Here is a 26,169-nt window from a genome sequence, read left to right as displayed (position 1 = left end):
CATTACAAAATTAGCCACGGTCGTGGTGTGGGCATTGCGCCTGTAGTCCAGCTACTTGGGAGGCGGGGCATAGAATGCTGGTTGCTTGAACTGAGGGAGAGGTATGCAAGTAGTGCTCGTGGCGCCAATTATGTCACTGCACTCTAGCCTGGGTATTTAGAGCAAGACTCCATCTCAAGAAAAAAAAAAAAGTAGCAAACTTCCAAATTCACACACACACACCCTTTTGCTTTTTCTCCATAAGATGATCTTCTTCTAACTCTAGTACATCATTTACTTTGAAATTGTTTCATTTGCTTTTTAAACTGTCTCTGTTCCATGAGAATAGAAATTTTTGTTTGACTAGCTCAGCACTACTAATCCCAGAGATGAGCAACAGGGCCATTGGACATAGTAGTGCCTATGCAAATGTTTGCACTATGCAGGACCATTACATGAAGAGTAAGATCGATGATTTCCCTCTTTAAAACTCTTTGAAGGCATTGGTTGGGCCTCTGATCAAGTTGGACTACCAATGACCCTGTGAGGATCCTGAGAGCCAGTGTTCAGCAAAACTGAGCCACAAGGAACAAGTCTTGCTCAACTGACTTTTTTTTAAGGTAATAAGTTTTATTGGAATAGCCATGCGATTTGCCTTACCGATGAGCTGTGGCTGCTTTTGGGATACAAAGCTAAAATTACGTTGGGAGACACAGACAGCCTGTTGACATGCAAATGCCCAAAATATTACCTCGGATTCCCTTACAGAGCAAGTTTGCCAAACCCTGCCCTGCGATGATGTAGTGACTCTTGCGTCTACCATGGAACCCCGCACACCTCATCTACGATTATGCACAGTGTCTAGAGCGAAATGCTGCTGCTCGTACCATCATGGTGCCTTTGGTAACACCACCACCTTCACATTGCCCCACATAATCAAGCTCCTTCTTTGGGCCTTTTCCCCAGTAGGGGACCTGCTTGCCCGTCCAGCCTCCCTTTTTTTCTTTTTTGGACCCTTCATTGGTGAAGACTCTGCCGGCCCCGAGAGGGTACCCGTGACCTGACTCCAGGGCCTGGCACCTTTCCACCTCACCCTGACAGTCCTCCCCTTCCTCTTCTGTCCAGCCTCCCCTGTCCCCTCTGTGCAGCTGCTCCTTCCTCTGCTCCATTTTCTTCCTCTTTTCTCTCTGTACTCTCTCTACCTCCTTCCTCTCACTGAGACTTCTCACTTCCCTCTGTGTCTGCCCTTTGACCTTTCTCTGCTCCTCTGCTCCTCCCTTGGTGCCAGGCTCTGGCCCAGGGTCCTGGCTGCTCGCCTCCACTCTTCTGCTGCGGTTGACAACGCGTGTGGAGCTCAGCTGTACTGCCGAAGGGCCGTGGCCCTCAAAGCCACAGGGGCCTCAGTTTACCTCCACTGCAGGAACCTTCAGGGGCCCAGGGGATGCCAGCTGCTCACCCCCTTTGCTTCCTGGGCTGTGGGGTAGGCAGAGCCTGTTTGGGGTGGAGTGACAGGAGGCCAGGGTATTGGGTCTGTCAATTGAGGGGCAGGAGACTGCCCTTCTCTGAAAGGCAAAGCCAACCCAGTGTCCACCTGCTGCCTACTTCCTGCTCAGGATCCTACTGTTATCCATTCCCTCAGCTCACGTGGAGAGAAGCTGAGGCATGGAGAGAAGTACTTTGCCCAGGGTCACACGGTGAGTTAGTGAGTGTTAGGGTGGAGATGAGGACCCAGCTCCCCTGATTCCCAGTAAAGGATTTCTGCAGTTCCAGCCAGCCCCCTCCCTTGGGCTGAGTCAGGCTTGGGGTTTGATGGAGTGGTGCAGGGATCCTGAGGGCCTTAAATCTGGAATTCATAGGACCCTGGTCTACTATTTCCTTTGCAAGACATGACTGGCTCCCACCTTTGGGTGATGTGTCTAACCAGAGGGATCGCCAGAGGCTTCAGGGCCCTGGGCTGCTGGCTCTGTGTAGACACGTGCTTTCTGACCACATGGGGCCTTCCCACCTGAAATCAGAGATAGCAATGCAAGGACTGAGCAGGGGCAGGAAACTTTGCTTATGGTGGCTACTTGTCCCCAACTGCTTTTTGTTCTCAGAGAAGTCATATTTTGGGGGCTGCACTGTCTCCATCTGTGTCGCCTTGGCTCCTCTGACTAGGAAAGCAGGTTAATATTAGGTCCTCTTCAGGGTAAAGGACTCCCCTGATCCATCCCCAGTGGCAGCCTGGCATATCCCATAGATAGGGGTGGTGGGAGGAAGGTTCCTGTAGGGGTGGTACTAGCCCCTGGGGCTTTGGGAGGTGTATGGCCTCGGGAAGGGGGCCCTGGGGCAGACCCCTCCATTTAGCTCAGAGTCCAGAGGGGAACAGGGAGTGACAAGTCACACCTGGACTCTGAGGAGGGAGTTGTCCCAGAGCAGGGGATGCAGGACTCTGGCTCTCCCTATCCATCTCCCTCCCAAAGACAGGGGAGATGTGGGATTGGTCAAGCCCTCAGCCCCCATTGATCCCCTGTACGACTGGGATTCCCAAGGTGCCCGTCTCCCTCAGACACTAGAGGTTTGGTCCCCTGTAAGAAGGGGGACACAAGCCCTTTTCCCATCATCTGACTGCCCTGCCTTCCAGCTCTGGGGAGGGTTGGAGCCCTCTTGGGGGCAGGAGGGACAGGGGTCCAACTGAGGAAGGGAAAAGGGCACCTGGGCACGCGTGGTCCCCGGAAAGTGGCCCTGGGGGGAACCCCGCCCGCAGACACCCCTCCCTGTGAAGGATGTAAAAAAAAAACTTGTTTTACCTTTTTGTCTCCCCTTCCCCTCTGCCCGCCCCATGGCCCCCCCAGACTGCCTGCGCGTCGGCTGCGCACCCAGTAAGTGGCTTCCCTCTTCTTCTGCAGAGACCCAAGGGGACTGGGATGCTAGACACTGGGATTTAGGGAGGGAGGCCGGGAGGAAGAGAAGTTGTGATTGTTGGCTCGAGTGGCGGTTGGGCCTTGGGTGTGGGGAGGGGTGCAGGCAGAGGGGTGGAGTTGGGTGATTGTGGAAGGCAGGAGGGACCAAATGAAGAAGAGCCAAGGAGAGCTGGGGGAGGGCCTGCAGTCAGGATGTTCACTGGGTCTAGGAAGGGAGAGACAAGAACACCCTTTGCCCAAGTCAGCAGGAGGGTGGGGAGGAGGTGGAAATCAAGGGCTGGGGCAGAGACTTGGGTAGCACCTGTGGCAGGATGCTCTGAGGTCCTAAGGGCTGGCAGGCAAGGAGCCTAAGAGGGGCTGGAATAAGCTGCTGCATCTCCAGAGTTGGCCACAAGGGGGAAGGCGAGGTATGCGGGAAAGAGGATGAGAGTGGGAAGGGCGCTCTCCTCAGCTCCTGTGTCAACTGGGGTGAATTTCTGCCAAATGGGGGCTCTTTCTGTGGTGACAGTGAGGGCTCTCAGCAGGGGTGAGATGGAGAGTGAGCAGGTGGACATCTCCAGGCATCCCAGTGCGCCTGGGCTCAATGCTCTGTCTCAGGGTGTTTCTGCATGGTGTGGCTTGGGGTCACGTGGGCGAGCACATGCACGTGGTAGGCCCAGGGACAGAGACTGTGTGTGCTGGGCACGGGCACCCTGCTCTTCATGTGTGCGTGGCATGCTGTGTGCGTGCTGGAGTGAGCACTGGGGGGCCCGGGGATGACCAGGGAGTGCTACAAAGTCCAGCAGCATTTGAAAGATAAGTATGTTTTGTTTTAGACTCTGGAAGCTGATAAGCCTGATCTTGAGTAAATGGCCATAATTCCTAAGAAACAGAACCTTCCCCTCTCTGGCCATCCTGCATATTTATGGGCAGTAAATATGGTGGTGTGAGCTGGTGTGTGACGTTAACCAGGCATGTGTATGTAGAAAGGTCCCATTGGGTCCCATTGTAGATGGAGGAGCTGGTATGGAGGCTGAAGCTGTGGGCTCGCATTTACATTTGGGTACTGTGAAGTTTTGAAAGTTTTAGGTCTGTGTTTATACACTGGGAATACAGCTTCTGGCCACACTCACTGAAGGCCCTTACCAATCTGGAGGAAGAGTATGTTGGTCATAGCTGTGGGTGTCTGTGTGCAGGGCCTCAGGGTACAACTCTAGAGGCACCATTCACTTAATATTCTATGTGCATGGCACCTTCTGAAGTCACACAAAGGGCAGTCCTGAGAGTGGATGTATGACTGGGATATAAAAGCTCTGCGTGTGCATGGACTCCAGCTGTGATGGGAGGCCCTGAGTGTGTGTACTTGTATTCATGAGTGTGTTGTATGGCCAAATATGAGCCATTGGTCATGTATGTGTTCATATGTGGCATGTGTGGAGGTGGGGAGGCTGTGTGTCCAAGGTGATATAGGAAGTCAGCTGTGAGCATGTATAGGTGCCCTACTCACTCCCCCCTTGGTGCCGCAGGTAAAGGCCCCGAGACGCTGTTTGCGGGGCACAAGCTCAATGACAATGAGTGGCACACAGTGAGGGTGGTCCGGCGTGGCAAGAGCCTGCAGCTGTCTGTGGACAACGTGACTGTGGAGGGTAGGTGGTCTGGGCCCAGGGAGGTGGACACAGCTCCAGTGACCTATGCTTGGCCCTGTTGTACTTGGTGACCACTGCTTGGGCTGCCGTTCCTAGGGCAGTGTTCTAGCGAGCTGCCTCTGCCATTTCTCCTTCGGGGTGAATGTTATGGGCATCTGGACCCCAGGAACGATTTCAACTCCCTGCAGGCAGCATTCCCCTGGCAGCCTGTTGGCTCTTGACTGGCGAGTCCTGCCACTCCTCTTGGAGCTGTGCTGACTGCTAGTGCCTAGCTGAGGACATCTCTGCTGATGTCACTCATGGGTGGCCCTCCTGTGGAGGGGGGGCTCCTGGGAACCCAAGCCCCAGCCCTGCCCCAAAGCTGTCCCCCTCATCTTGGTCTCCTGTCCTGAGCAGGACAGATGGCAGGAGCCCATACTCGGCTGGAGTTCCACAACATTGAGACGGGCATCATGACGGAGCGGCGGTTTATCTCCGTGGTGCCCTCCAACTTCATCGGGCACCTGAGTGGGCTGGTGTTCAACGGCCAGCCCTACATGGACCAGTGCAAGGATGGTGACATCACCTACTGCGAGCTCAATGCTCGCTTTGGCCTGCGTGCCATCGTGGCCGATCCCGTCACTTTCAAGAGTCGCAGCAGCTACCTGGCCCTTGCTACACTCCAAGCCTATGCTTCCATGCACCTCTTCTTCCAGTTCAAGACCACGGCCCCTGATGGGCTTCTCCTGTTCAACTCGGGCAACGGCAATGACTTCATTGTCATCGAGCTGGTCAAGGGGTGAGGGGCTGGGCATTGCACTGCTGTCAAGGAAGTGGCCCCCTCCCCCTGCTGAACCACATACAGATCCCCCAGCTACTGGCTGAGGTGTCCAATCCCCCGAGATCACAAGTCAAGATTCAGGTCCCCAACCATAAGTCGAGAGGCTCCCTCTTCAGCCAAGATGGAGAAGCACACCCTCTTCCACTCTGCTGACTCCCCAGCTGCTTCCTTGCCAGAGTTCCCAGTTATATCTGTTCTCTGTCCACTGCCATCTTCTCTACAGGCAGAAGTCAGTCTTGCCCCTCTGTTGCCTGAGGGGACCCCACCCCAGAGCAGCCCAGTCCCTGCCTCCAGAGGACCCTGCTGGCCCACACACCTCTCCCCTCTAGCTCCTCTTCTGAGCTTGTGTCATAAGAGCCAGCTCCTTGGTGGCCCTCCTTCCTTACATTCTCCCCATGACAGGACCTCACACCATAGCACTCTTGCTATTGGTTTTGGTCCCTCTCCTCTGGGGTCTCCCTCCCAATCCCTTCTTTCCATGGCACCTAGGACCCCTGCCAGCCATAGCTTCTCATCACCCCACCTTCCCAGCATCACCCCCACCCTGACCCCATGTCTCCTCCCTACTGTGGGGCAGGTACATCCACTACGTGTTTGACCTGGGGAATGGCCCGTCCTTGATGAAGGGGAACTCAGACAAACCAGTCAATGACAACCAGTGGCACAACGTGGTGGTGTCCAGGGACCCAGGCAACGTGCACACGCTCAAGATTGACTCCCGCACTGTCACGCAGCACTCCAATGGCGCCCGAAACCTCGATCTCAAAGGTGGGGCTGGGGCCTCTGGAAAAGGCCTGGCCCTAGCCCAGATACCCCTCACCCCAGTGAGAGTACCCATTCCTGGGACGCTGCTTCCCTCGGTTCCCTGCCCCTAGTTTCTATCTCTCTTTCCCTGTTTCCACTATGTCCAGCCTGACATTTTCCTGTCCAAGTTCTGCTCGGCTCTCTTGCGAGTCTGCATCTCACCACTGAATGGTTGCAGGATGCATCTCACAGGGTGCTTGGTGGCCTCATTTCAGAGCTAGGAGTAGGTAGCCCAGGCCCTCCAAGGACCTCCTGGGCATCCAAGGTTGAGAAGCCTATGTTGGTTGAGGGCTGGAGTGAGAATAGGGAGCTTAGCATCCTCCTGGGTGAGGTAGATGATATGGGGCGGAGGACGTAGCAGGAGCTAGAGTCCCCGAGTCACCTGTTTTGGGCATTGGCTGGGCTAGCTTAGGGATATTTTGGACCTAGGCTTCCCTGGTGTGCCCACGGTCACATCGGGGTGCCACATTCCCCAGGGCCTCTTCAGTGGTCATTGAAGCGGTCATTGACTGCCCCCAGAATGGGTGAACTGAGAGATCAGGGAAGAGGAGGGTGAGCTAAGGCCTGAGCATTGGAACAGGAAAGATGCAGCTTCTCCAGAGCCTACTGAGGGCAATGTGATCTACCTTCTTGCACATGCCCAAAGCAGCCCTCAGCCCCACAGGAACCCCTGGGCATCAGCCTGACTCAAACTGTCAAAGCTTGGGGAGAGTCCTCAGAGACCGTGGAATTGACTGCCCCACTCCCCCAAATCTGAGATCTATCAGATCTCCCAACATAGTGCTGTGAATTCCCCTTGCTCTCAGAAGGGGGCGATGTGTCACAGAGAATCCAAAGTGCCAGCAAACCCGGGGGTTATCTTGGCGGGTCTTGTGTTGAACTGAGCCTGTGGCCAGGGCAGCAGACTGACTAGTGTCTTGACTGAAGCTCGGCTGTGGGCTGGCCAGGGCTTCCAGGGATTCCAGGGGTTAGGCTCTATGGCAGGGGATCAGGTGTTGCAGAGAACTTCCCAGAGTCCCAAGGCCAAGCCCTAGTTGTTGGGGGAAGGGAGCTGGGCTTTGAACTCAGTAGGAGACAGCCCAAGAGTTGGGGAAGGCTTGAAGGAGTTCTGGGAATGGGAAACTTTGGGAGGGAGGGAATGGGGGTGGAGGGAATCAGGCTGCGCATCTATGAAAGGCCCTGATTACGGGCCGGAACTGGAATCAAATGTGTGGGAGAGAGCACAGAGCAGGTTCCTCCAGCTGTCCCCCAGCCCCCACTCTCGCAGGCATCTGGGCTTCTCTGGGAGGGGGGCAGGCAGATGGCAAAGTGGAGAAGGAAGAGGTGTCGGGGGGTGTGGGTTGTGCAGGTCTCTGGATCTCTGTTAGGGACCTGGAATCTGGGATGGAACACAGAGAGCCCAAGAGGGCTGGGAGGACCTGACAGCCAGATGCCGTTGTCTTGGGAAGGGAATGGGAACCTGGATGTCTTGGTTGACCCCACTCCCTTTGCAGGGGAGTTGTACATTGGCGGTCTGAGCAAGAATATGTTCAGCAACCTGCCCAAGCTGGTGGCCTCCCGGGATGGCTTTCAGGGCTGCCTGGCCTCAGTGGACCTCAACGGACGCCTCCCAGACCTCATCGCTGACGCCCTGCACCGCATTGGGCAGGTGGAGAGGGGCTGTGATGGTGAGTGGAGGGTGGAGGAGTGAGGCGTGGCCCTACTGGCTACAGGATGGCCAGCTGCAGAGGCAGACCAGGGCAGGTAGCCTCTGCTCTGCAAAGGGGCCTTCCTTCTCAGGCCTTATGGGAGCTTGCCCCCACAGTTCTGGGGCAGGGATACAGGTGTGTGAAGAGTCACTTGCCCTCCCTGTTGTCTCACACCCTGGCCCCTTGTCACAGTCCAAGGCCAAGCGTCGCAGACCTGACCCGCCCGTCCCAATCCGTCTCATCGGTACTTGGCCCTTTCAGCCAGGCAGAGCTCAGAGGACCTCTCTGCCTGACTCTGAAGCTTCCACACCTCCTGGGGAGAGAGGGGGCTTGGCTGAGCCAGGGGTGTTCCTTTCTCCTGCCCCTTCCAGGCCCCAGCACCACCTGCACTGAAGAGTCCTGTGCCAACCAGGGCGTCTGCTTGCAGCAGTGGGATGGCTTCACCTGCGACTGCACCATGACTTCCTATGGAGGCCCTGTCTGCAATGATCGTGAGTGCCTGGGAGGGCTGGGGACAGTTTGGGGAGACCAGGGTCCATTCCCAGCTGTAGGGGCTGCCAGGGAGGAAAGAGGGCCTCTGAGCACTCAGGAGCTGTGCTGCTTGCTTCCTTCTCATCCCTTGTCTGCAGAGTCCCAGGGGAGCTGCGGCCTGCTGTCCCCTCATAGGGGCTTTCTCCTGGGACTGTGCAGGATTGCTGCTGCCTGAAGCTCTGGAGGGGCCCACTGATAGATGGCCTCTCCTCCTTGTTCTCAGCTGATGGGACCCTGCTCCCTTCACCCAGAACCAAAGGTGTTGGCCTCAGTGGGGTGAACTTGCTGCTGTCCTGTGTGGTTTTGGTGATGGCCTTACATATACTTGTATCTCACACAGACACCCTATTGCACAGGGAGGGGCGCTGTTAACAACCTGCACCCCCTTTGATGCCCTCAGGGCATGAAATGGGAATCTGTTATTTCCTGCTGAGAGCAGGACCACACCCCAGAGGACAGGCTTTGGAGGCTCCCAGGAGGCTAGGCTGCTGGACAGCTGGTTTGCCTGGAATGGGCTCCTCTTTCTTCCCCAAGCATCCCAGCTGCAGTTTGTCCCCTTGAGCCACAAGGTCACTCCCTACTGTCTTCGCTTGGTTCTTTTCCTCCATGCTGACATTTGCTTGCCCAACTTGCATTCTGTTTGAGCCCCTCCCCGAAGAGGGCAGGGTTCAGCAGCAGCTCCCAGTCCCTAGCGGTTGGGTGTCCGGCAGCGGGGTAGAGCCTGCAGAGTGAGGGCGCTGAGGCAGGAATGGCGGAGAGGCAACCTTCTACTTCTTTGGGGTAGCTTTGGCGTTCCCTTGGATGATTGGGCTGGAGTGGGTGGGCAGAGTGCCAGCCTCCTTCAGCAATCGCTTGATCATCTCCCTGGGGTCCTGCTGAGAGACCAAGCAGAAAAGTCAGCTGCCTGGGAAGAAACACACACACACCCACACACACACCACACACACACACACACACACACACAATGGAACGTCTCCATTTACAGACATGAATACGACTGGAGAGGGACGGTCGATGTCGGGAAGTAGTTCATAGCAGATTTGGGGTGAGACCCGTCATTGCCTTTGCCTCCATACCACTGCGGGACCTTCGTCACCTGGGCATGAGTCCTGAGTTTCTTACCGGAGAAACCTTCTGGGTCCAGGGGCTCTTGGGTGGTGTTAGTTTTTCTATCCTCTTTGAAAAAATGTCTACCCCATCTCCCTCAGTGCTTTTCCTTGTGTTCTTAGGCATGTCCAGCCCTTGGGTACCACCACATCCCCACTCTGTCCCCTAAGATTTTCCTCACCTGACCTGCTGCTCTCTGTGCCTTCCAAAGCCTCCAGACAATGGCCAGTTGAGGGTGTTCCAGCCCTGAATGCCAAGGCATAGAGACCTAACTGTGGCTGGACCTCTTCCCCTCCAGCTAACTCAGCTTTGCACAGATCTGGAGATGATGGTAACTTCATTGCTTAATAGTAACAGTCCCCACTAATAGTTTCATGTTTGCAGCTTACAAAGCCCTTTTAATTTGATCTTCAGAGAAGGCAGTGGGCTTTGTGTTTAACTGATAAGGAAACCCAGGCCTCACTAAGAGGCAGTTACTCACCCCAAGTCGTAGCGGGTCGATGGTAGAGCTCGGCTGGAACTTGGGTGTGCCTGTTTGTCGCTTCCTCCTGCTCATTTAGTCCCCAGGGGAAGTGGTGGTGGTACCCATGGTGGGCACTTCTTGCCTGGGGTGGAAGAAATCAGGATCACGAAGCGCTGCTGCCCGTCGCACTGCTTCACTCCCACACAGTGGAGCCTTCTGAAAGGGGGCATAAGATGGATGGGAAGTGGGGGTTGTGCCCACTTTCAGCAGGGATGGAAGAGCAACTTCTTTGGGTTCCAGGCTGGTGAGGGAGGGAGAGTTGGGGGCTGGGGAGCAGGGCGCATCTTGGGAGGCATCACCATCTCCCAAGTACTGGCCTCTCAAAGCTGTGGAGCTAAGACAAGGGTGGGTGACAACCTGGGGGCCACACAGGGCTCAGTGTGTTGCTGCTCTGAGCTCTGGCTCTGGGGTAATGCTGAGATCTCCGCCCCTGGAGGGCAGGGCAGGAATCTTGGGAGTGGGGCCCAATCCTCTCTTCTCCCAGGGCTACTCCTCCTTCCTCACTTGTCTCTGGTTTTTCATGTTCTTTCTAGGGCACGTCTTCTTGGGGCCCTGTGATATTTAAGGTCAAGCTGGAACCCAGCAGAGAGACTTGTTCAGTTAGCTCTGCCTTTACCCCGGGAGGCCCTGGGGGCACAGGCAGGCCTTGGTCTCAAGAGAGGAAGGAGGGTGGAAATGGCAACGGTGGAAGGAGCAGGTCCTGTCCTCCGAAGGGGTGGGGCTGGGGGGTGGAGCTCTCTGGTGGGGAAGAGACTAGGGTGAGGAGAGGTCACACCTGCAAAACAACTTTTCCCCACTTACCACCTCAATTTCTCCATTTGTGACATGGGGGCTACTCCTGGGGGTGCAGGGAACTTTGTGTCCCTTAAGGCTTATGAGTATCTCCTCTGGGAAGACAAGAGAGAAAAGATATGATGGAGGAAATAGACAGTGAATGAAAAAGAGAATATGAAATAAGAAAGGGTGGCTAAAAGGAGACACTTCCCCGGGCTGAGATTTGGGACTGAGGTGTTCCCATCAGGCCTGCTTGCTCCTCTGTCTTTCAGAGCCTGTCTCCTGCCTCTCTCTCGGCAGTCAGTTCCTTACCATCTCTGCCTCCCTGTCTCCGTTCATCTCTGCAGCCTCTATTGATCTCTTGCACACCTCTGTCTCTCCCTTCTTTTTTACCCTCTATGTCTCCCCTCCCTTCTCAACCTTGCCCTCCACCCCCATCTTTCTCCAGTTCCCACTCACTGGTATTGATTGGCCTCTAGGCGGTTTCCCTTCCTCTCCTCTCGACACCAGCTCCTCCCTCCCTCCCTGTGGGACCATAATTTTCTGCCTGCTCAGAGCTGTGTCAGTCTGTATTCCAGATCCAGGGGCCAAGAACGGGATAGAGAGGTCAGGAGGACCAGGAGCAGGGGGCCCCAAGCCCTGCTCCTGGCCTGCAGTCTCTCCTCCAGCACTGCACCACCAGAAGCCTCCTCTGGGTGCCTCTGAGGACCACTTTCTTCACTTCTAAAGGCCTGGGGGCCAAATCTAGCCCTGGCATGTAGTAGGGGTGGAGGAACTGGCAGCAGCACTGGGGAGATGTCCTGGGTCCTGACTGCATCCTGGAACTGAGGGTGGCACATGGGGCCCGTGGTGACAGTTTTTGCTCCCAAATGGAGTTCAGAATCAATAAACAGGAGCCAGCTCTCTCCAGCCCCTCCCCTTTCTCACTTCACCCACCCCTGCTCCTGTCCTTTCCTTACCCAGCCCTCCTCCTCACTCTGCTGCACTGTTTCTTCAGCTCCCCCAGGTGCCCTCTCCACCTCTCTCCTTTCCCTTCTCCTCTCTACCCTCTGCCTTCCCACCCTCTCCGCTGTCCGAGCAGGTTGGTGCATACCGGGTGACTGGAAAGGAGTCTCTCTGTGCTTACCTCTGGGGGCCACAGGTGCTTTCCAGAGGCGTCCAAAAGTTTAAGGGACAGATCCCACTGGAGGGCATCCTGAAGGAGAAGTGGTTCCTCAGCTTGACATACATGGCCCAGGAAGGGTTTTGTCCTAAGTGGGGACACTCCGTGGGCAGGTGTCCTCTAGACCCCACCGTGGAGAGAGAGGTTGGAGCCAGGGGAGGGGCAGTGGGAATGGCGAGGAAGGATTGGAGGAGTCCAGGAGAGGCTTGTGCAGGGGGCTGGGGGAGCAGCCTTTTGGGGAGGTGGTGGGAGGTGTGTCATGTCTTACTCCTGAGTACCTGGAAGCTCTGGGTGCACTGTATGCTGTGGACCCTATTTTGGAGGGCGAGCCTGGAGGGCAGGGTGTTCGCGTGTATGTTGGTCATTCATGGCCTGTGATCAAAGGTGTGTGTGCACGCATGTATGCCCTGTGAGCATGCGCACATGCTCCCCTAGAGTAAGTTGTGTGTGCCCATGTTTGTGAGCACATGCATGCATGTATGTGTCTGAGTCTGTGTGCCTGCCCGCACACTGTGCCCGTATGGGCACGTGGATGTTTCCATACCCAAGCCGTCACATCTCAGTGTGCATGTGCGTTCTGAGGGTGCGTGCAGAGGTGGCCTCCGCGGCATCTCGCAGGCCTGTGCCAAGAGCATTATTGGGTTCATCCAGGTGGGGTGGGTGGGGAGAGAAGAAGTGGTCTCTCTTGCTAGCCTCAATCCCGTTCCATTATTCAGCAGGGTCCCTTCTCGAGAGGGGGGTGCAGGAGGAGCGCGCGCGTCCAGGCGCGGGGAGGGGCGGGCGCGCGCAGAGGAGAGGCGAGCGACGAGCGGGCCTAGCCAGGTGCCGCGCGGCGGATCTGCCCAGCGCCGCCCGCATATCGGGAGCCGCTCTGGGCCCTCTGCCCTGCCCCCTCCTCCTCCCGCGCTTCCCCTCCCCTCTTCGCTCTCCTCCTTCCCTCCCTCCCTCTCTTTCTCCCTCTCTCCCTCCCTCCCTCTCCCTCCTCCAGCCCTCTCAGCCTCTGCAGCAACACTCCGCTGCCTCCATCTCTCCGCCGGAATCTCGCAGGCTCGCGCCTTTCCTCTGCTCAGCCCCGCTCCCCTCCTCTCCTCTCCTCCTCTCTCCCTTCCCTTCATTCCCCCCTCACCCGGATTTGCTTCCCTTCCCCCTTCTCCCGCCCCCTTCCCCCGGCCGCTCCCTCCTTTCCCCCGGCCTCCGTCGGGCGGCAGCGGCAGCAGCAGCGCGGCCGGCCCTAGTCGCCGTCGGTCTCTTGCTTTCGGGGGAACCAGGCCTCTGTCCCTCTTCTCTCCTCCAGCCCGCACCGCCCTCCTCCCCGGCTCGGTTTTTCCGCAGGATTTCCCTCGCTCTCCCCTCCTTGCTTGGCCCCCGCGCTCCCCTCCCTCTCCACTCGGCACCATGCCCCCTCCCCCGGGCGCTCCCCCGGGTTTCTGACGGCCCTCTGCGCCGCTCCGACCCCGCCGGGATGCAGAGAGACCCCTAGCTCTTCGCGATGGACCCAGGCATCCTGGACCTTGGTGTTGCCGCTCCGCGGACCCCCGATTTCCCGGCGGGATCCAGTTGATTTTATTGGCTCCGGACCGAGGCTTGGGCCCTGGTTTACCTCCGCTTCATCCCTACCCCGCTCCCGGAGCTCGGAGCCGGAGGGGGGCTTCGCGGGGCTGCGCAGCCCCGCGTCCCCGCCCCCGGCCATGGGGCTGTGAGGCGGTCGCCCCCGGGCCGAAATGCCCCCCGGGGGGAGCGGGCCGGGGGGGTGCCCGCGCCGCCCCCCCGCCCTGGCTGGGCCCCTGCCGCCGCCGCCACCGCCGCCGCCGCCGCCACCTCTGCTGCCGCTGTTGCCGCTGCTGCTGCTGCTGCTGCTGGGGGCGGCCGAGGGGGCCCGGGTCTCCTCCAGCCTCAGCACCACCCCCACGTCCACCACTTCCACAGCAAGCACGGCACCGTGCCCATCGCCATCAACCGCATGCCCTTCCTCACCCGCGGCGGCCACGGTAAGTGGCACTGTCGATGCCGGCCACCCGGTTGGCCCCGGGGGCGGGGGGGCTTCCCGTGTGCACAGCCGGGCCCTCGTGTGCCCCACCCCAGCTGTGCACGCCGTTTTGCGTCCTGGAGCCCCTTCACCTCCAATCTCCAGCTCCCATCATCTCAGCCCCACCCTTGCCTCCATCTCTCCTCTCCCCCATCACCCTCATCTCTGTCCTCAGCACTTTGCTTCCTCGCCTCACCTAAACCTGCTTACCCCTAGGTCTGGTTCATTATCTCCTTCTACTTCCTTACCCTCCCCGCCCTGTCTGTCCTTTCATCCTCTCCGTGCAGCTCTGCCTTCCATTTCTCTTCCGCATCACCTCCTCCATCTCGGCCCCTTATCATCTCTCCATCTGTCTTGCCTCCACCTCTGCCTCACCCTCACCCTTCCATTGCTGGTCTGTTATCTCTCCCCCTTCACCTCCCTCCCATCTCTGTCACATCTGTCATCTCTGCCTCTGACATGTCTCTTCCTCCTTGACCTCTTCATGTATGTCTCTATTTTACCTCCATCCCTCCAACAACCTTCCCTTCTTTTCTTATGACTGGCCTTCCATTACCTCCCAACTCACTCCACTGTCCCACCATTCCCCCATCCTCATTCCCCTCATCTCCAGTGTCTCCCCTCCATGTCCCCTCATCTCTGCTCTGTCTCTACCTCTGACCCCCAGCATCTCACTTCTGTAGGCCCAGCACCTCCTGTTTCCAGGCTTCCCCTCCTGTGTCAGTTCTCTATCACTGTCCACTTACAATCACCTCCTATCTCTACCCCTCATAACCATCCATTGAAAAACTTCACCTTCCTTCTCAGACCCCATCACCTTCTCATTTCCATCCTTCCTCAGCCCCATCTCAGGCCACCCATTACTTCATATCTTAGACCCCTAAGATTCTCTCCATGTCATCTCTTCTCACCTCTGTACCTGTCACCTTCCATCTCTGTCCTCCATACTCTGTGCCCCCATCACTCCCAAGCTCTGTCCTCCCCATTACCTTCTACGTCCGGCCCTCTTTACATTTTATTTCAGCTCATTTCAGCCCATCACTTATCCCCACCTCAGTCCCTCCACATTCCATCTCAGAGCTTCTGTCACTTGCATCCCAGGGACCTCCTCACCTCCCATTTTAGTCTACTCGTCACTTCCCATCTCTGCACCTTGTCATTACCTTTCAGAGGGTAGCCCCATTACCTCCATCTCTGTACCTCTCTCACCTCCCATTTCTGTGCCTCCATCCCATCCCATCTCATCCCTTCCCTGTGCTCTTAACACCTCACATATCTGTCCTCCTATCCATGTCCTCTCCCCTCTGTGCCCCTCTCTCCTCACCTTCCATGTCCATCGCCTCCCATCGGGGTTCTCTGACACCTCCATGCTCCCATTCCCTCTCATCGCTGTGCCTTCATCAGTTCTCTCTCTGTACCCAGGTGGCCTCCCATTTCTGCACTTCTCTCCCTTCCTATCCTTGTACCCTCATCACTTCCTGTTTCTGTCTCTCCATCCCCTCTCATTCTTTACTCCATTTTTGTTTCCTCCATCATCTTCCATTCCTGTATTTTTCGCCCTTCCCATCTGTGACCCTGGTTGCCTTCCCATTCTTGCTCCATGCCAGTCCATCTTTGCTTCCCAATCGTGCCACCATATCACCTCCAATCTTTCTGCTCATTTGCTGGTCTTCTTCCTTTCTCCTACTTTATCTCCCTTTTCATGCTTCCGTTTTCTCTTCATTCCAATTTCTCTGGAGCACTTCCTTCAAACTCTTTCCTCCATTCTTTTATTCTCTCATCCCCAACACAGTTTGCCTCATCTTATCTCTGTCCCACCTGGCTCCTCTCAGGCAACACTCCTCAGTTTCCTTCTCTTCTTCCATGACCCCACCCAACCCCTTGCTCCTGGACCTTAACTCCCTTGCCCTCCCCAGGAACTCCCTGGCTCTTTGTTACCTTCCTCACTCTTTCATTGTCTCCTTCTGGCTCCCTCAAGGCCCAGTGTTGCCCCCAAAGGTACCCAGATAGGCCATGAGTCTCTGGGCAGTGAGACTGTCTCTGGGCAGTGAGACAAAGTATGAAGGAGTGAGACAGGTAAAGGAAGTCAGGGATACTGGGGGATTTTGTAGGATGAAGAGAGTGTGGAAGAGGAAGGTGTAGGAGAGAGGAACTGGCTGAGGGACCTGAGCAGGTAGAAAGGAGGGCCTGGGAGCCAGAGTGCCCAAGAAAGATTCTGTGAAGGAGCAAAAGCTGGACAGAGGGAATGAAAGTGGCCAGAAGAGTATGGGGGACAGGGTATGGAATGTTGGCCTTGGGATTGCCTCGGAGACAGCCACCCCTTTGCTGCGCAAAGGAGAAAGGGAACCAGTGCCTAGTGGAAACAGAAGGACTCATCTGGAGGGTGCTCCAGGATGGTGATAGAAGGGGGTGGGAGGTGTGGGGGAGGAACCTGTGAAGGGTGGGGCAGCTGAGAGGAAGGACGAGGACCCAAGGAAAGGAGGAGAAGGGATGAGGCACCTGTCCTGGCTGAACCCCACCTTTGCTTCCATTAACCATTAACCATGGTGGGAGAGGTGAAAAGACAGGCTCTTTGTGGAACCCTACACTTGGCTAGAGGACCAGGCCAGCTCAAGAGGCCTTTCCAGGCCAGGCCTCCTCTCTGCCCAGTGTCTCCCTAGCATCCCCAGTGGGAGGCAGCTTCTCTCCTTTCTGCACCAGCTTCTCCACTTACCTTCTTTTGGGGGTCTCACTGTGTTTCTACCTGTCCTCTCCTCTCTTCTCTTCACACCATCCCCCATTTACCCTGCCATCCCCCCCAAACCCCTCCTGTTACATAATGTCCTTATTTGCCAGACACCTATTGCCACTCCTGTACCTGATATCTGTCTGGGGCATGGGAGGGCTGGCACACCTGGGTCCTAAAATTGAGCTGAGCCCAGGGGCGACACTCTCCTGGTCCTGGATCCCCAATTCTGGTTTCAGAGTCCTTGAGGTTCCTCCCACCTCACCATGTTCATTTCTGGTACTCTTGGGCCAGGAATGGAATGGTCAATCCCTGCTAAGTTCTGAGTCAGTAGCTTCCATGGGTTCCAGGTTTATCACCCCAGCTTATAAAGGGGGCTAGCATTTATTTTGATTCTGAACAGGGTGTGTTAACTCGGATTTCTGACTGGATGGTTTATGGCCAAGCAGGGGGTTAACAATTGAAAGGCTGTGTTCTGGGATCCTAGATCAAGAGACAGCTGAGCGCAGGGATCTGGACCATAGAGATCTGCCTGTCTGGGATGTAAAGGTTCATGTACAAAGTGCTGGGGTGGGCTGTGAGCACTAGGGCCATGGCTTTTCTGGGTTGTGCAGGATGTTTTATACTCTCACAAGTCTAGACCTTCCAGAAGGTTTCTTTCATGGCTTCGGATGCTGCAGGGACACAGGCAGGCAGAGGTTCTGCACATGTAGTTTTAACCACAGGGGCATCACTGCATGGGTGGTTTTCTACGTGGATGATTATGTTGTTTGGGTCGGGTTAGCTAACCATTATTAATGGTTGGTTGGTTTTTTTCTAGAATGCAGGTGTGTGTGGGACTGCATGGAAGATTCTTGAACATTTAGAGTATTTCACTGGATCAGTGATTTTCTGGGTCTAGGAGGTATTGAGACTATATTGGGAGTGGGCAGAAGGTGCCAACCCTGGGCCTGTGGCATCTTGTGTTTGGCCAGAAGGCTTTCTTGCCTTAGGCTTCAGGTGTGTAGTTCTCTCTGAAATGTTATGCACAATTCAGCTCACTGGTGGTTTCCCAGGAAGGTCAAAAAACAGTTGGTCTACACCACCACTGGGCAACATTTTGGGCCTTGACTTAGGCCCCTCTTGCTTTCAAACCCTTTCTGGAGGCCTGTCAGAGGTTCTAGATGTGGTGCCCTATTTTGGGCTCCGTGTCTCCTGGAAGGCAGCTGTGCCTTCCCTGGGGGAAGTCCGTGGGCAGGGCCGAGGACAGCTTGCCGGGGTGAGAGGCTGGAGGCGCCTCCGGAGCGCGGCTGGGGGAGGGGCCTGGCGGAAGCCCCGCCTCCCACCCAACGGTCCTCCGAACCCCAGCCTTCTGCGCTCCGGAGGCAGCCGCGGGGCTGGGGAGAGAAATTTCTCCCCAGGGTAATTACTGCCGCCCCAGTCCGATAAACCATTCCATCCTTCACTTCTTCTGCCCAAGAAGAGTCTCTCCGCCCCGTCGACCCCCCCTCCCCCCCCCCCCCCCCCCGGGTGTAATAAACGCCCTTAGGCTTTAAGAGGCCCGCCCAGCGTAATAAACTAGCTGCAGTGTGAGAACAGCTGGGTGATAAATCCCAGGGGAGGTCTGGGCTTGGGCAGCCTGTGCGGCACAGGCCCTCGGGAGTGGGGACGCGTGCGCCCTGTCCCACGCCTGGCCAGCCCTGTCCTGGGGCTGCCTTCCATGGTCTGTCTTTGTGCCTTCACCGCCATGTTTTCCTGGCTGCTTCGCCTCCTGTCGGGGGTCTGCCTCTCCACGCTGGGTCTTTGTGTGCAGCTGGGTGTGTCGCCGCCTGTGTGTGGGTGTGGGCCTGGGGGCTGGGCGCTGGACACCGCCTCTGATCCCTCCTGCCTCACTGCCCAGTGAGGCATTTGGCCGGCTTTTTCCTCCCGCCTCTCTGGGCAACAGACAGGGCTCTGTCCATGGTAATGTGCTTGCTGTCTGGGATCTGGGGTGGGAAGTGAAGAGAAAGGGCCTCTTTTCTCCTAGACCTTGGGGATTTGGAGGCAGCCTGCAGGTAGACTGGGTTTCTTTCCCCGGTCTGAGGGACCAAGAACCCAATAAAGCCCTTCTCTGAATGGGAGGGCCCTGGAGCCCAGGGGGTGAAGAGGCTGCAGCCTCTGATCAGGGAGGTGAGGGTAGGAATGTGTGTGGAGGAAGGGTCAGCATCTCTGCTCCCCTGGCCCACCCCACCCCCCAAATTCAGATGTGCAGCTTGTTGTGGAGGGGGAGGAGGACCCTGGGTATTACAGTTGTCATGGAAACAGCCGATTTTCCGGAGTACTGCAGTGCTGGGAGTGGAAAGACTGTTACCGGCTGAGGCCTACTGGGCTCCCCACCTCCAGGCCCTGCCCTTCCAGGCAGGTGACCACATGGTGTGGGGTGGGGCTCACTGCATACCCCACTGTCAGCCAACTCTCCACCCTTGACTTGGGGGCCCATCCTGAGGGTTCAGTGCTCACCACTGTGCCTCCAGGGCCCTCAGGTAGAAAGGACACCTGGGTCTGGAGAGGGCAAAGCCAAGCCCCCTCTGTCTGCTGGGGTGTTTCCCTGGCCACAGGCAGAGGTGAGATGGCAGTTCTTTCCCTCCTGCCCTTCCTCCCGGGGTCACCTCTCACTCTGGGGAGATGGAAGATGTGATGGTGGGTGCTCTGAGGAACAGCAAGGGGACCCATGGCTCCTGCTTCCCCCAACCTCAACCCCCTGCTGGCCTCACTACCTCTTTGGGAACCAGGCAACAACCTTCCCTTCTCTCCTCAGCCCCTCCCTGGGCCTGCAGATGGTGGCTCCCCACAAGAAACTCAGGCAGCCCCTCCCCTTTGGGGTCCTAGGAGCTCCCTGGGATGGAGACTCCTCACACCTGATTGCCCCAACTACAAGGGGGTTCAAGTCCCTGAGGCGAGAGACCCCATGGTACCTGAGGGAACCCGGCCTAATGTTACCAACTGGGCCACCACCTTGGCTGCTGGCAAGGCCTGCTCCTTAGAAGTGCTTCAGGCCCTCCTGCCCCGGCAGGCTACTAGTTCCTGACTCCAGAGTTCTCCCACCCCCAGACGGACATTTTTCTCCCCCTCTAGGCTTTTACCCTTAGGCCTCATCTGTCTGTCTCCTTCTCTAAGTCCTCCCTTGAACCCCTCTCGCCACAAGAAGTGCTTTGTGAGGAGTCGTTAGTGGCTAATTATTTAATTAAGCATTTTATGAATCTCATCTGCTCCATTTATATTCTAAGAATGCAAGATTGTTCTCTTCCCTTCCCTTCTCTGCAGGCTGTGGAGTACTAGTCTTTCAGGCCTCCCAGACAAGGCTCCTTTCCGGGAAACTGGGTGACCAGCCCCCCACCCCCCACCCCCAGAGAGCTCAGTCAGCCGCAGGAGGGAACATGGCGACTAATGGGGTTTATTTTGGGGCTGAGATCGTTAGGGACCTCACACCCGCCCCCAGCAGCCGGCTGGCGAAGAAGAGAAGGAGAAGGGGAGAGATGGGTGGGGTGGGGAGGGCTGGAGAGGGAGCCTTCATCTCCGGCTCCCACTCTCCCATTTCTCTCACCTACACCCCTCTCTGTCCTTCTCTGTCCATCTGTCTCTCTGCCTCCTTCCTTCTCTGGCTGTCAATCTCCCCTCTCCCCTCCCCCCCACCCCCCACCCCATGGCTGTCTCTTCCTTTCTGGGCAGGGCTCCAGGACCTTCCTACTTTGGGACCCAGGCAGTCCCCTGGGTGAGAGCGGAAGCAGGGAGTCCTGGGCAAGCCAGGAGAGGGGTGGGGACAGGGAGATGTTGGAGGGCGCCGGCTCTGACTGTGAGTCAGAGCTGCACACAGCTCTGCTCATCTTCCTGCTATCACCTGGGTTCCTTGGTGCCTGCTCAAGAAGCACACACCTTGGATCTGTCACCTCTGCCAGGCCTGGGAGAAGTGGAGCTAGTCAGGACCGGGCCCCCTGGGTCTTTCCTGCCCACAGCACTCTCGTTTTCTCAGTCTCCTTGCAGCTTCTCTCTGGGCTCTCTCTCTGTGTCACTCTATTACCTCTCCGTTTTGCTGTAATTAAAGCTAGACTTCTTGATGAGGCAGCTACATCTGTCTGTGCGCGTGCACAGGCTCTCACCCAGGCACCCGCCTGCCCAACTGCTCCCTGGGGCGACAGGGCTGGTGGCTGCTGTGGGTATCACAGCTGAAGTCCCACATCTAGACCTGGGGTTTCCATCCCTCTCTGGTCACAACCCTGAGGACCTGCTGACCTCGTCCTCCTGATGTCATTTCTTCTTGTCTCTCTTTCCTTCTCTCTGCAGCCGGGACCACATACATCTTTGGGAAGGGGGGAGCACTCATCACCTATACGTGGCCCCCCAATGACAGGCCCAGCACGAGGATGGATCGCCTGGCTGTGGGCTTCAGCACCCACCAGCGGAGCGCTGTGCTGGTGCGGGTGGACAGCGCCTCCGGCCTTGGAGACTACCTGCAGCTGCACATCGTAAGGACCCTGGGCCCCAGCCCTCAACCCCAAGCTTCCTGCTCCCAAATCAGTTCAGCCCTTCATTGCCACGGGATCAGCACCTCAAGTCTTCCCTCATGGGGAATCCTCAGAACTTCTGTTCCTTCATCGCTGGAGCTTCCTGCTAAGAAGTTCTGCTTCTGAGACCCTTCCCTCTCTCGGTTATTCACCAAGACTCCCAGATCCACCCTCCCATCTGATTCAAATTTCTCCAGCTCCCCACTCCCCGAGACCACCTGTGTTTTCTGACCTTCCTAAAAGTAGTCAGGGGCCTCTTTGGGCCTTCCAGGCCATTCTCCTGCAGCCTTCAGAGGTGTCCCACATTTGTGACTTCCCCCAGACTGCTGCCTGCTCACTCCTAGACCAGCTAGGCCAGCCCACTGTGTCCAGCACCTGTTCTTGCCCCTCCTTCATACCTACCTGCCCCAGGGCAGCCCACCCTTGCAGCTTCATTTTGCCTCTGGATTCTGCCCCTTTGCCCTCCCAGCAGCCTCCTTACCCTGTCTCCCTTACTGCCTCTCTAGCCAGGTTCACTCCTCACTAACCCCTTGGCCCAGCCCCACATCCCCACCCTGACCTCGGCTCCCACCTTGCTCTGCCTTTCTCTGCTCAGCTCCACCTGTGGCCCTAGCCCCTCCCTGTGTCTGCTCCCCACCTTGACCTTGGTTCATTCCCAGGGTCTCCCTCTGGGCCTCCTACCATATATGCAGCTCCTTGACTCACCGTTTTGAGTCCTGTCGAACTCTAGTCTGCAAGTGGCCCCTTTTCTTTCCTGCCCTTTCCCCCATCTCTGGCTCTGCCCTACACCCTTCCCTATGACCTCTGGTATTGCTCCATTTCATTTCTGGTCTCAGCCTCTCCCCTGACCCCTCCTCACAGTCCTCAATCCCGAGCCTCTGCCCTCAGTCTTCATCTGTACATTCTGACCCCTAACAGAATGTTCTGACACCTTGTTTCCCTGCCTGTATTTCACATGCTCACCCTGGCCCGGACCCCTGTGCTGTGGGGATCAGGCAGGCTGGCCAGGCTCTGTGGGCTGGAAAGCTCTGGGTGAGGGGCCCCTGGCTTTCAGGAGGGCATAGTTAGTTGGAAGGGGAGAGAAGAAGCCAGGGGAGAGGCTTGTTTGGGCTTTGATTTCTCCACATCTGCTTGGGAATGCAGCCACTGGCCTTCATTACACAATAGCTTTTAAGCATCCCAGGCCTGCACCCCACCCCACACCATCCCAACACCAGGGCGTGAAGGAAGGAGCATGAGGGGAGACTTCCTGTAGGCAGAGCAGAGCTGGGGTGGAAGTGGCAGTGGATGAGGAAGGGGTGCAGAAGGAGGACTAGCAAGCAGGACAGCAGTCAGGCCCAAGAAGAGGCCTGGAAGTTCTGTACCTGTGTCAACAGAACAGGCAGTTATCTAGAACGGTGAGAGGCACCCGGCAAGCGAGAGACAGTGTGGCTGTAGACGACAGTGTGGGACTGGATGCACCGTGATGTGTGTCAGGAGTGACGGCTGTGACAGTGGGGGATGAAGACAGACTGGGTATCGTGATTTCTGATGGAGTGTATCTATAGATGTGTATTTCCCCATGGAGTGGTGTTTGCAGTTGTTTCAGTAGCCTTTCTGGGTGGTGGGATGTGACTGGGTTTCCCTGTGTCCTCTGTGAGTGAGGGCTTCTCCTTCTCTCTCTTCTCCCTCATGCGAAGCTCTGCATGGCTTGCCACTTCCTTGCTGTCTTTGTGCAAGTCACCACAGCTGTCTGAGCCTCAGTTCGCCCATCTATGGAGTGGCATAGGAAGAGGACAGAGGGATGTTGGGAGGTTGAAGGAGATCACGTATGTGAAGCACGTAGGGAGCATACTGTGTTAGCTAGTATCCTGACCATCTCTGATCAGCTACCTGGGCAGGACTGTGTACCTCTGTGCCTGTTAGGTTAGGGCACAGGGCTCCCTACTGAGGAGAAAAGGTAGGGGGATCAGAGTGTGAGGAGAAGGGATTTCCTCCTTTTCCCTCCCAACAGTTGGGCACAGGCCTTACTGGTGCAAGGCTATGGAGGAACAAGTACTGGTGCCGGGTACTACAGAGGGCAGGGAAGATGGGAGTCTGCCCGAGGGTGGAGAGGCCTGGCAAGGGTGAGGGTCCATGAGAGGAGCCAGCCATGAGGTGCGAGTTGGGCACCAGATGGGCTGAGGGCCCCTGGGGGCAGCCCCCAAACCCCTTCCTTCCCTGGTGACACATCAGCTCCCACTACAGCGTCAGTAGCAGCTCTCAGAGAGTGGGGAGGCGGCAGCAAAATAAGAGAAAAGCAATTTGACGTTTCTAATAAAGCGTCGCTCCACTTTGCCAAATTAATTTTGACTCCCATAATTATTTGCTGTAGGAGCGGCTGCGTTCTCCCCACCGCCGCCTAATGAGGTAATTGGGGAATTAGGAATTAATGACTTTAACAGAAGTGACAACTGACTTCACACTGGGAGAGGCTCTGGGGAGCTGCCTCTCCCCTGGAGTGCAGGGCCCTGAGCTTGACTGCCTCCTAGGAAACCCAGGTGTCCTGCCTCCCAGCTCCCTGGCCGGCTCTCTGCCAGCCTGGCTCCCAGACCGCATGTGCTCCTTGACCACCATCACTGCCTGGGCTGAGCCTGTGGGGAGAAATCCTCAGAGGAATCCAGGGAGCTGATACTATTCTGGGTGATATTATTACTAACAATAGTACCGAGGAGGATCGACTGTTCCCTTCCCGTGTGTGGGGAGCAGATGATCAGCCCGTCTCCCTGGGGATGTTGTCAGTCTGTGGGTGGTGGATGGGTGGGGCTTGCTAATACTCTTTTTAGGCAAGCCCAGCCTCAGTTTCCCTGCTTTACTGCATCTGAGGAGAGAGGCTGCATGCATGTATGACTGTGTGCATGCATGTGTGTGTTAACGTGCATGCATGCATATATGTATGTGGTTTTCCCAGGTTCTGAGAAGGAGACAACTGGACCCCACAGGTGGGAAGGGATAGGACATGGGTCTTCTGAGCCACAGCTGCAAACCTTGTCCCCCAACTTTCTCTGCCAAACCCTAACCCTTGCCCCATCTGTGAGCCACCCCTGCCAACACCCCCAGTGCCACCAAGCCTCTCGGCTCTGCTAGATGCAGGAAGGAGGTGGCAGCTGAATGTTCCACATGTCCAGGTCATGGGGCAGTCTTTCAAGAAGATCCCAAGAGTGTAGTGTGTTTCTATGATGATGGACTGGGTGCCTGAGAGTGTGTGAGCCAGGGGGTCTGAGTGAAACTGTGTGAGCGTCTGTTCCCTGTGGGAGGAGAGCTGAGACCGCATTCAGGAGTGCTGCTGGGAGGTGCAGGGAAATGAAACAGGGGCTCAGGCTTAGTGCCCGGTGGGCCTTCATTGGCTTGGTTAGGTGCCTTTGCTCTTGAAGGTAGGTTGGCCTCAGCAGCCTCTTGGATCATCCCACACCCCTACCTCTTTGAGTCAGGATCTTCTTAGGCTGGTGGGCAAAAAGAGAGAACACTGGCTTTGAAGTCAGACTAGCTGGGGTTCAAATCTGGGCTTCCTTCTCATGAGCTGCAAGATTTTGAGATGTTATTTAACTATGTTGAGCCTCAGTCTCTTTCTTGATGAAATGGGGAGCTATGAGCTTCTTCAGCGGGTTGGTGTGGGGAAGAGAGCATGCATGTACAGTACCCACACAGGGCCTGGCATGATTTAGGTTTCAGTGAAGCCCTCCCTCTCACTCTAGCACCACAGGCAGAACTCTTCCTGGGCTGATCCTGGGTTGCCTTTGCAGGGTGTACCATGGGCCTGGGTCCCAGAGATTGCTTAGGCTCTTTCTCCCCTTCCCCAGGCCTCTGTCCCTGTCTGTACTCTGCCTGTCCTTCCCCAGCCCCTAGCTCCAGTCCCTACCCCAACACCCCCACGATCCCCTTTCTTGGTCAGTCTAGCATAGTTTGTCCATCAACTCTTCTGGTGTCCATCCCACCATACACACAGTCCACACCTCCAACCTCTACCCCCATGGCTGCAGAGGGGCCACCCCCATACTCAGAGCCTGACCTACTTTGGGCCTGAGAGGCTGCCAGGAGAGGCATGCTAATGCCCTGGTGTGGGTGGGAGCACCCTGGGGGCCTGCCTGGTGCAGAGCATACTGGGGAGGAGAGGCTGGAGGCTGGGGACTGGGGAGGGGCTGGGGATCAGACCTTCCTTTGGCAGAGGCCAGCTTCCGTGGACTTATCTGCTGGTCTTGCCTTAGGGAGGCCTCTGCCCTCTATACCCCCAGCTGGTCCCCAGCTTGGCCTAATCACCCCTGTCTGGGCCCAGTGGTCCTTGCACAGAGTAGGTGCTCTATGAATATTTGTGAATATCCAGGACAAACCAAAAGGCAAGAGACAGGAGTGGTTAGTCTAAGGCGCTTCAGGCCCAGGATCTGCACCCCACAGTGTCTGCCCCCACCTCCAGCCTCAGGTTACTCCCTTGCATGTGGGGAAGGGTAGCAAGCCTGCCCACCTCCTCCAGTGGTTGAGACGTGGGAAACGTGACTTGTAAAGCTGTAAAGTGCTGCGGAGCTGGGCTAGTGGTGGCCACAGGAGTAGCCACTGCAAGGGATGAATGGTTGCTCCCTCTGATGGCTGACCTCCACCTCCCTGTCCCCAGGACCAGGGCACCGTGGGGGTGATCTTTAACGTGGGCACGGACGACATTACCATCGACGAGCCCAACGCCATCGTAAGCGACGGCAAATACCACGTAGTGCGCTTCACTCGAAGCGGCGGAAACGCCACCCTGCAGGTGGACAGCTGGCCGGTCAACGAGCGGTACCCGGCAGGTAGGCGGCGCGGGCCCGCGGAGGAGGCGCGGTGGCGGGGCGGGGCGGGGCGGGTGGCGGCCTTTGATATGAGTGCGGCCGCACTGGGGCGGGGCCAAGCGGCTCTGGGGCGGTGCGGGGCTACTGGAGAGATGAAGCTTGCGAGGCGGGACTAAGGCAGGGGCGTGGCTAGGAAAAGTCGGGATT

At 56.9% G+C, this 26,169-nt stretch overlaps 1 protein-coding gene across 3 annotated transcripts in view; it reads left to right on the top strand.

Annotated features, from left to right (window-relative positions):
• Positions 1-26,169, top strand: part of NRXN2 (neurexin 2) — a 153,321-nt gene that overhangs the window by 103,137 nt on the left and 24,015 nt on the right. For all 3 annotated transcript variants that reach the window (XM_030918581.1, XM_030918583.1, XM_030918582.1), the window contains 2 exons: positions 20,967-21,148; positions 25,812-25,983. In XM_030918581.1, coding sequence (XP_030774441.1) covers positions 20,967-21,148; positions 25,812-25,983 — 354 coding nt within the window. The remainder of the gene's footprint in view (positions 1-20,966; positions 21,149-25,811; positions 25,984-26,169) is intronic.

This window comes from Rhinopithecus roxellana, chromosome 15 (assembly GCF_007565055.1).
Source record: "Rhinopithecus roxellana isolate Shanxi Qingling chromosome 15, ASM756505v1, whole genome shotgun sequence".
NCBI classification, from domain to species: domain Eukaryota; kingdom Metazoa; phylum Chordata; class Mammalia; order Primates; family Cercopithecidae; genus Rhinopithecus; species Rhinopithecus roxellana.
The sequence above is the reverse complement of the archived record's forward strand: the minus strand, read 5'-3'. Positions and strand labels throughout refer to the sequence as shown.